This window comes from Epinephelus moara, chromosome 21, assembly GCF_006386435.1.
Source record: "Epinephelus moara isolate mb chromosome 21, YSFRI_EMoa_1.0, whole genome shotgun sequence".
In the NCBI taxonomy this organism is placed as follows: domain Eukaryota; kingdom Metazoa; phylum Chordata; class Actinopteri; order Perciformes; family Serranidae; genus Epinephelus; species Epinephelus moara.
The window spans coordinates 12,691,214-12,701,284 of record NC_065526.1 but is presented as its reverse complement, the minus strand read 5'-3'; the positions used below and the strand labels follow the sequence as shown (position 1 = coordinate 12,701,284).

At 41.9% G+C, this 10,071-nt stretch overlaps 1 protein-coding gene across 1 annotated transcript; it reads right to left on the bottom strand.

Moving 5' to 3' along the window:
- Nucleotides 1–4,563: 4,563 nt before the first annotated feature.
- Nucleotides 4,564–6,445, bottom strand: LOC126382822 (relaxin-3 receptor 1-like). Its single transcript, XM_050032908.1, has 3 exons — nucleotides 5,995–6,445; nucleotides 5,406–5,849; nucleotides 4,564–5,317 (listed from the first exon to the last, which is right to left on the bottom strand). Exons 1-3 carry the CDS (start codon nucleotides 6,202–6,204, stop codon nucleotides 4,706–4,708), a joined length of 1,266 nt encoding a protein of 421 aa, XP_049888865.1. The 5' UTR covers nucleotides 6,205–6,445; the 3' UTR covers nucleotides 4,564–4,705.
- Between the last annotated feature and the right edge of the window lie 3,626 nt (nucleotides 6,446–10,071).

Below are 10,071 nucleotides of genomic sequence, written 5' to 3'. Positions count from 1 at the left end.
TAAGTGAACGGGCATACTTCAAGTGCAAAGTTAGTCCACTAAACAAGCTTTTTTTCCACAAAGACCACTTCATATCGTTAGGATAAATGTCAGAGAACATATAGAAAACGACATGTAAACGTGTTGTCTTACCTTACCGTTGTGNAAAGTTAGTCCACTAAACAAGCTTTTTTTCCACAAAGACCACTTCATATCGTTAGGATAAATGTCAGAGAACATATAGAAAACGACATGTAAACGTGTTGTCTTACCTTACCGTTGTGGTGCCATGTTTGTTTACCATTTAGCTCTGCTTTCCAAAGCGCGGCCGAAATATCGCGAGAACAAGCAGCGATCTCATACCGTGCCGTGTCACTAGTCACTTGAAACAAATTTAGGACGATAGGAGACAGGTTGAAATAAACCGAAATTTCCCTTTAACTGCTTGACACATCAATTCTGAATGTGATTGATTTTGACCCATTTCGATGCCCATGTATGTGCCACTCGTGCTTATCATCTTTGACGATCTCCCCAACATCGTGAGCCTGTAATTGCTTTAAACCAGCGATCCATACTGGCCATATGTGAACCTATAGAGAGGACAATCGGTTGTCATCAGTTTGACTCTGTGAAATGACTCCTTGTACTTTAAGAGGAATAGCTTGGCACCCCTTAGATTGCGACCCTTGTCCCTGTCAGATGTTTCTTGTTTTCTGTGAAGGGGCTAGGAAATAGAAAAGATCATCTTGGTGTGGGTGGACGTGCCGTTCCTGCGCTGTGTATTGTGTAGAGCCTGATGAGAAAACAGTCAAGTTACAAAGCCAAACATTAAATCAGGGGCAACAATAGCTCATGTCAACAACAGAAGACTTTCTTTTGATCACACAGCGAACAGCAAAGTGGCGAGCATTCAAGGAAGAGAACCGTCACGAATTTTCAGACAAATGCTCGTTCTGAAACCATGTTTCAATTCACAGCTGGAAGACGCTGGTTCCTGTGGTGACCCGCTGACTTTTTTAGCCTCCCACGCAGAGACCTGCTAAATAAATGCTTCCCATTGAAGAAGTAATTACAGCAAGAGTGGCACACAATGGAGGGACCAGGCACTGTGTGTGTATGTGGTATTTGCATGTCAGCTGAAGATGGTTATCGATGTTCAGACTTTAAAGGTTGCAAAAGGGCAAAAATGTGGAGCGGCTTTTGTGTGGTCGTCCCATTTTCTTTGTCTTCACGTTTCTGTCTGTCGTGACTGCAGACAAGATTAATTTAGCAGACATGTCACTGAACTCTTTGTCCTCTCGTTTTATTTATTGTCTCGTTACACACATGTAATCACTAAACAGTTCACAGCGGTACAGCAAGGCAGACACCAAGAGACATGACAGGGGACAACAGTTTCATGCTAGATTCGACTGTGGCGTCCTGGTTGAGTTAGCAACAATAAACACAAATATTAAACACATCAATCCTAATTAAGACGTAACAATCTTACAGTCGTCGTGATTGCCTTTGTGGGTGTTTGAGGTGCAAAGTACAAAAATCATTTTACAGGTTGAACTAATAAAACATCACACTGTGTTTCACCTGAATGTGTGAAGAAAAGAAATAAGAAATCAGCCCGCAGTGTAACTAAGAGCTGGCACATTCAAGGGTTTGATTATTTTCAGGAATGTTCTTGTCACCTGGGAAATAACTTACAAAGTGACATATTTCACAGAAAGTGCATAATAATAAAAAAGCTTAAACATAGCTGTTCAGATTTGTCTGCGAAGGATGAGGATACTGACGTGTGTGTGTCCAGTCTGAGAGCTGAAATAAATTCAGAGGGTTGACAGTGTCACACAGGAACATGATTATAAAAAATGGCACCAAAGAAAATATGGCACACCCATAAAGGAACAATTCCTTTTGTCGCAAAGGAAAAGTTTGACATTTTAAGAATTACGCTTTGAAAAAAAAAACTGTCAACCACAGACTGTGTTGCCATCTTGGATTTATTCGGATCCAGAAGTGACCAAATTTGGATTAAATGGTCATGAATGGGGAAATTGGCTACAGAGACCAAAACCGTTTCATGTACCAGGCTGTTTATTCCTGCTGTAAAGTTAGGCATTTTATCATGGGGGTCTACAGAGAGGTGAGGTCCATCCCATTCCAGTGGACCACCATGGGACCGTATTTCAGAAAATACTAGGCCTATTTGCTGTAATAAACGGCAACAGACAATTTTTTGATCCTGTTTAAATGAATTACCCGTATACTGTTCGTCAATTTGAAAGGTAATTTTGCAAGTTAAGAAAGTTGCAATTTGTTTTAAAACTGTTAAAGTATGAGACTAAAAAATACATAATTAGAAAGACTACACAAGTTGCGAAAGTGACATCATAACTTTCTTGCTGGAACTACGATAGTATATGCAGTTGTATACTCTTTTTCTGGTCATTTACAGTATACACACCTATCAGCCAAAAAGCCAGGGGTATATATATATATAGGAGAGTACAGAGTGCTCCAGGGGTGACGTTTTTCTAGAGGCTGACGTAGAAGTTAGCATTGCACTGGTTCTAAAAGCTAATGGATTTTTCCATTGGATTTTGGATTATTGCTAAAAATAAGCTCTGTGGCAAACATTTATGATACTTAGGTTTTGCTCAGTAAGATTATCTTCACAAATGACCAAAGTAAAAAGCTAACATTAGGCTACAGTTGCATGACCTAACATCACCACCACTCCGCAGCGCAGCGTGATGACATTCTGTTCTCTCACTTAGCCACTTGCTAGCAACAGTATTTTTTAAGACACATAAAAGCTTCATAGTTCACGAGTGGGGTATTTGATGTATTTAATGTCATAGAACGAAACGTGAAAGTCTCTTAAGCTTGTGTTAACCACAGACCTTATTCTAGGTGTCTAACAAAACACTCAGTGACTTTGAGACAAGGGAGCTGTGAGTGCTAAAATGCTAACTCATTTCCAGGCTTCAGGACTCATTCCTTGGGCACTCTATACCCACTTCCTCTTCAGTAACCTATCCATCTATCTGGTAGTGCACCCACATCATGAAGCTCCGCTAGACCACTGGTCTTACTCGTTCTTTTACTTCTCAGCTGATAAAAAGATCAGAAGTCACTTGATGAAGCACAGCAGGTAAGATAAAGTTACATTTGTGCATGAACCATAGCTAAGTTAGCTAGCTAGCTAGCTGGTGTAGGTGTCGAGTACCATGCGAAGTTTCACACAAAACTAAATAGTCCTATGACACACTGCGATTTTGTTTGTTTTTTGACTTGCAAAATTATCTTTTAATTGACATGCTTCATACATGTAATTTATGGCATAGTTCCAACAGGATAAAAAAAATCGGATCAACAGGAAAGCAATCCAAGTAGGCCTACTCGAGGGAAGAAATTATTTGGAAAGCCCTGACATAGACCGGCAGTGGTTGAAACATGTTGGCTCTTTTAATGACTTAGCCACAACTACAAAGGCTTTTAAATATTTCCTACCTCGTTTTTATACATTTTTTTGGATTGCCTTCCTGTCGATCCTGTTGTGTCCCGTTCTCCATGAGCACCCAACACAAGGTTTTAATGTACATTTGTAGATACCAAGCAATCGGTCATTTCTTTATTTTTATTTTTCGAGGATAAAAAAATAGTATTTGACTCTTTCCATTCACTACCATAAATATTTTTTCAGGCATAAGGTCCCATAAGGACTTTGCCTCTGAATAGGGATTGACTTGCTTTTGAAGCCAGCCCCAAGTGGCCATTCTAGGAACTGCAGTTTTTGACACTTTCAAGTTAGTCTCGTTTTTCAGCTCCAGAGGTTGTTGCTGAAAACGAGGACACAGCTAACCTGACTCTGTATTAAGGGAATTGAATCAACCAACCAGCACTTCTAAATCTCACTTATTAACATGTTATACCTCGTTTAAATCAAATCTCCATATCTTTTTTTATTATTAAGAAGGGTTAGGTGCTACATAAATGCTGCGAAAGTATCCAAAGTAATCCACAGAGAAATGCTCGCAGTCCGAATTCAGAAACTGTGCCTTTAAATGAGCCGTCAGGACTTTTGTGAAGTTGTGATGTCACAACTATACCACTGCCGCTACAGTGCCGTTATAGTCATTCCCCAGGTGTAATGACAGTACAGAGACACCAAGAGTGCAGATGTGGAAGACTCAGAAAGAGCAATCAGAGCAGACTGGGCTTTTTCAAGTGGGGCGGCTTAATGAGACAGGTGCTACAATAGAGTGTTTCAGAGAAAAGGTCAGTACAGGTATATTCAGGCAGACAGTATGAGGAAATAATTTGTTTTTAGAACATGAACGCATGTAAACATGTTCTAGTAAAAACCCCAAATAGAAGTATGAATGTGAAAATGAGCAGAATGTGGGACCTTTAATCTGTTTATAAAACTGATTTAGTCTTCTTTTTTTTTCACTTTGGGTTTTGCTCTGATTAAACAAATGAGATGTAACATGTTAATTCGTGAGCATTAGAGGTGCTGGTAGGCAAATTTAATCACCTTTGCACAGAGCCAGACTGGCTGTTTCCTCTGTTTTCAGTGTTTGTGCTAAGCTAGGCTAATCTGCTACTGGCTCTAGTTTCATATTTTGCCTTCAAAAATAAGAGCGGCATCACTCTCCTCATGTAACTGTCAGTGAAAAACAAACGTATTTCCCAAGATATCAAACTTTTCTTTTCACAGTTTAAATCATATATTGATGTCTTTGTGTATCATGACCAGGCTGGGTGGTGCTTCCTCCACCCTCCTCCCTCTCAGAGCCAGAGTGAGGACATTGCGGACAGAGTGCGACACGCTCAGCAGGAGCTCCTTCAGTCCAGCTCTGTACTCTTTTCGGATCAGGCAGTAGAGCACCGGGTTGAGACAGCTGTTTGCATGAGCTAAGCACACAGTCAGGGGAAAGGCGTAGGCCTGGGCGTTGTAGAAGGCTTTGCTGAAGGGCACCAAGTCAAATTTGATCAGCACCCCCCACAGTGTGACCGCCTGGTTGGGCAGCCAGCAGATGAAGAAGGACAGGACTACAATGGTGACCGAGCGGGTGACTTTGGAGCGGCGGCGGTGACGTCCTCTCTCACACTCTGACCTCTCGGTGACACTTGCGCTGATCACACTGCCCACAGTGCGGCGGCTCAGGATGAACCTCAGGAGGAGGAGGTAGCACACAGAGATGATAATCAAGGGAACTACAAATCCCAGGAGGACTTTCTGTGTTTGATAGAGTCCAAGCAGGACTTGAGGATCCCAGTGGCCTGAATCAGAGTCAGAGAAGCGCACCAAGCACAGCTCGTCATCCGTAGACACCTATAAACACAACAATATAGATGTAGCAAACCCCAAACAGGAAGCATGTAAGCAAATGAAATGAGGGGTCAGTGTGAAATCAACCAACCTGGACTGTGGTGGAGTAGAAAGCATGAGGCAGTGTAGCCACCAGTGACACCACCCAAATGGTTAAACTGGCCCATTTGGCACGAGTTGTGGCGATCCTGGGGCTGCCCATCTTCAGAGAGGTCACCAGGGAGTGGTAACGGGTCACACTCATGGCGGTGAGGAAGAAGACGCTGGCGTACATGTTCAAGGTGGTGACTGAGCTCACGATCTTGCACATGACCCGGCCAAAGGGCCAGCGGAAGTCCAGCACCGTGTCCACGGCCCAGAAGGGCAAGGTGAGGACGAACTGGAGGTCCGTCAGCGCCAGGCTCATCACGAAGCAGTCGATGGAAGAGTGGTGGTGACCACGGCGGCGGGAATGGAGCAGGAAGAGTGCCAGGAGGTTACCCACAAGCCCCAGAACACACACCACCAGGTAGACCAGGGCAATGACGATTCGGACCTGTCAAACACACACTGACAATGAATGAAAGTGCACACACAACATGTATCATCCACTTCTTTAAGCATATTGAGGTCATTCATGCAAACTGATTCATTTTCTCCATGTGGATTTGTGAGGCAGGTAAATCCTGATCTGAACCTACTGCCAGGTTTGCGCTGTCTGCGTGCAGGTCCAGCGAGGACTCCTCCTTGGACAGGATGTGAAGCCAGCAGTTCAGTGAGAGGTTCAAAGCTGCGAGATTAGACGCTGATCCCGAGGGACCGATAAGTTTAGAGATTTCGCGCTCGTCCTCTTCTCCTCCGCACACACTCAGAGCGCTCAGAGATCCGGAGCCGCTGCTGTTGCTCTGCATGACTCTGAAGAAGAAAAGACTCCTCTTATAAAAAAAAAAACTGCAAAACAAAACACAGCAGGTATCCCTCCTCCTCCTCTTCCTCCTCGTCCCGTCTAACTTCCAGAGTGTGGGTGCGCAGGTGTGGATGTAAAAATCCCCATCGTCCTCGTCCTGTATTTAGTCTTGTTTAAAACCTCACAGTGACATTATTAATCCTGCTCATCCCAAAATCAATAAAGTTAAAGCTGCCTGATCCGTGTCAGCCTACTTATGAGGAGCGCTCAGTCTGAAGTCTGCTGTGATGCAGCCGCATCTTGTGTCAGTGAAGCTGACAGCAGCCTGAAGCTTTTATACTCACTGAGCCTCCTCCACCGCTTGATGGCGCACTGCCGGAGCGCCACATGGACACATTCATAACAACCAGATAAGGTACAACTTTATGAATCCCGAAGGAAATTGTTAGACATTTCTCAAAACTTACATTAGCCCTTTTATGCATTAATTATTACGACCTCAGTCAAGATGTTTTTAGTGTTTCTATTCCTCTTTAGGCATGAAAAAAAAGAAGTTCTTAAGTTTTAAACACAGCATGCGTTTAAGTTTTAAACAAAAAAAAAGATATATATTATGTGAATCTATAAAAGTATATTTTAATACTGTTTAACTAGTATGTCCACATTTTTAAACATATTCTAATGCGGCTCAATGCCTCAATTGCTCCTGACTCCTCAGCTTCTCCCCTCTCTCTATACTCCTTCCTCTTCACTCCTCAGCCCCCACCCACCTCCTATATCATTTTCCCGATTAACCTTTTCTGCAAAAATATTGTTTCTGTTAGAAAAGCCGTAGGTTACATTCTAATAACATAAATTAATTGTTTTACAGCCAAAAAAGTCACTGCAGATGAAGTCTTTTCAAGAGCAACAGAGTTGCAGTAATCTTATTAATTGTAGTTGAAATATAGCCAGCAATGCATGAAGTCCAGTTTAGTGGACAGATGATTAATTGTAATTTCCTCACAACATTTAATCAATATTTGGGAAATTTAATAACTGTATTACACCTTAGTTTTCCCCCGTTAAAGGGTTTTTTTGGGGGAGTTTTTCCTTATCCGCTGTGAGGGTCCTAAGGACAGAGGGATGTCGTATGCTGTAAAGCCCTGTGAGGCAAATTATGATTTGTGATATTGGGCTTTATAAATAAAATTGATTGATTGATTGATTGATTAGTTGTTACTTTACTTTTCCAGATTTTATTTACCTGTCAGGGTCTCCTATTGGAGATAGGATTGGCTGCACAACATTTCTTGCTTTCCGTCGGCCATCTTGGTTTTGAGAGATTTGTGTTGCACTGACAACACCTGGCCAGTGGGTGGCAGTGTATGGCATGACGCACTAGGGTCCACTATAGTGACTTAAATGCAACTATAGCATCAAAACCCATGCATATACGAGAAGATGGCTTTTAAAACCACTGGACGTCAAAGGGTTAGGATCAAACAGTAGAGTAGTAAATGTAAAATGTAAAATAAGTGAAAATCATACACATAGGTGTAGATTTCGCAATAAAGGTTTGAAAGTAGCAGAAGACTTTTATTTTGACGAAATTAGAGATGTTTACACCATAAATTGATGCAGAAAAGGCACAGATTGCTCCATAAAAATCCACCAGAATACAGGAAATTGAGTGTTTGATGCTGAAAATATTCTGGGGGAGGACCTCCAAACTCTATTTCATGTGTCCCCCCAGTGTTGAAATGAAACCTACACCCTTCCTAACACAAGTGCCTAATATAGTAACAATAAAAGCAAGATTAATAAAATAATGAAAATAAAGCACACACACACACACAGACACACACACATATTTTATTGCTTTCAATTGTATTCAGTGGAAAACCAGAATTTAATATAAGTGTTATGTAGCCTTTGTGGGCTGCAGAAAGGCTAAAAAAAGATTTTTGTGGCTGTTTTTGTGTCTTTATTGATAGTACAGCTGAAGACTGGGTGGGGAAGGTGGGAGACAGAGGGGGCGGGGATGACATGCAGCAAAAGGCCACACATCAGAATCAAACCTGGGCCACTGCAAAGGATTTACTTTATGGGGGTGCACACTCTACCCACTGAGCTAAAGGTCGCCCCATCGGTGTAGACTTTGGGGCTGATGCAGCGAACACGGCCCCCTCTTTATTAAGAACATGTGCATTTGTCCGCCCCAAGAGAAACATGAAATAGAAGAGGACTTTTGTCTTGACTAAATTTGGGATGTTTACACAATAAATTGGTGCAGAAAAATTAGTGTCTGAGAGTTTGATGCTCCAAATTTTCTTTTGCAGGACCCTAAAACCATGTTCCCCCCAATGCTGAAATGAAACCTACGCCCTTGTCACTGACGATTGTTGTAGTTTTTGTGAACTGTTTATATGTCATAAAAAATACAAATTAAAAAAATCATAACATAGTATATAATTTTAAAAATGTCACAGTATAAGACGTCATAAAAAGTCATTGTGTCTTTCTGTTTCGCTCTCTGTATCAGTCTGGAGTCACTGCTGCCCTAACGCTTTAAATTAAAATCCAACTGGAACAAATCAGGGATTTGCAACAGTGTTGAACAGTGATGGCAGCTCCTGCTCCCTGATACAGTAAACACAGCAGTAAGCGAAGTTATTGTAGAAATACAGTCAATAACAACAATTCAACAAGATCAAGAGCACTTGTAGAGTTTCTCAGAGGAAAATACATTTTTTGCCATGCTTTCGAGTGGATTTGGTAAAAGCTTGATTTATCAGCTGGCTCTTTTGGTGATGAAGATGATGTTTCCTGGTGTTTTGTTACACTGATTTGATGAAGGAGTTTGTCTGATGAGGCGAGTACTTCCGCCCACTGAAAGTGTTTGGGGCGGTGCGAAGTCCAGACTGATACAGAGAGCGAGTCATCAGGATGGTCTTAGGTAGGTAGGTAGGTAGATAGATAGATAGATAGATAGATAGATAGATAGATAGATAGATAGATAGATAGATAGATTTTGTAATGCAGTGTCAGAAAAAAAAAAATCCTATACACCCCTTCCCATCTTTCTTCCATGTCGTAGCATTCGTAAGATTTTGAGGGATTTTTTTAGCACCACAAGTAAGAGCTGCAGCCACCAAAGGGCGGCCACTAATCAGACGATAGGTGGTTCGATCCCCGGCTCCTCCAGTCTGCATGTCGAAGAATGCTTGAGCAAGATACTGAACCCCAAATTGGTCCTGATGGCTGTTCCTTCGGTGTGTGAGTGTGTTAAAAACTGAGTAGCGGGTGGCACCTTGTACGGTAGCCCATATGTGAATGGGTGAATGTGACATGTAGTGTTAATGAGCTTTGAGTAGTCAGAGGACTAGAAAGGCGCTGTACAAGTTCAGTCCATTATCCCAAAGTTGTTTTAATACCAATTAAGGCCTTGTTTTTAGATTAATGAATTCAGTGCCTTTAAAGACTTTTTAAGGAGCTGCAGGAACTCTTCCCCTGGATGGTTAGGCTGCAGAAGGTGTTGATTGAAAATGACACCCACCCCCTACTGTTAAATAGGTGATTACGGCAGCAGATGCTCAGCAGAAATGAAGCTTCTCTAACCACAGTTCTGGTTTAAAACCATGATAATGCCAGTTATCTGCTCTGATTCCAGTAGAAGATCCAACCAGATGGGTCAGTAAATCCTTGTGTTGCATGGTGGGAAGAATATTTTAGCAGTTTGATGAACTGCAAAAGAGTCTGTTAAGCTCAGAAAAATATGTGTTTCAAGCTGTATTTCTGCTTTCTGTAAATGGTGAGCTATAAGCGTGCCATTCATTGTTTGTCATTGTTTCTGATGGAGCCCACTAATCCCGCTCTCTGATGTCACATC

Bases quoted from the DNA above. Each gene is read 5' to 3' on its own strand.
- LOC126382822 (XM_050032908.1), bottom strand. From the start codon at position 6,204: ATGCAGAGCAACAGCAGCGGCTCCGGATCTCTGAGCGCTCTGAGTGTG. The intron at 5,850-5,994 runs GTAGGTTCAGAT...TGTGTTTGACAG, and splicing joins CAGACAGCGCAAACCTGGCA to GTCCGAATCGTCATTGCCCT. The intron at 5,318-5,405 runs GTTGGTTGATTT...TTGTGTTTATAG, and splicing joins TCTACTCCACCACAGTCCAG to GTGTCTACGGATGACGAGCT.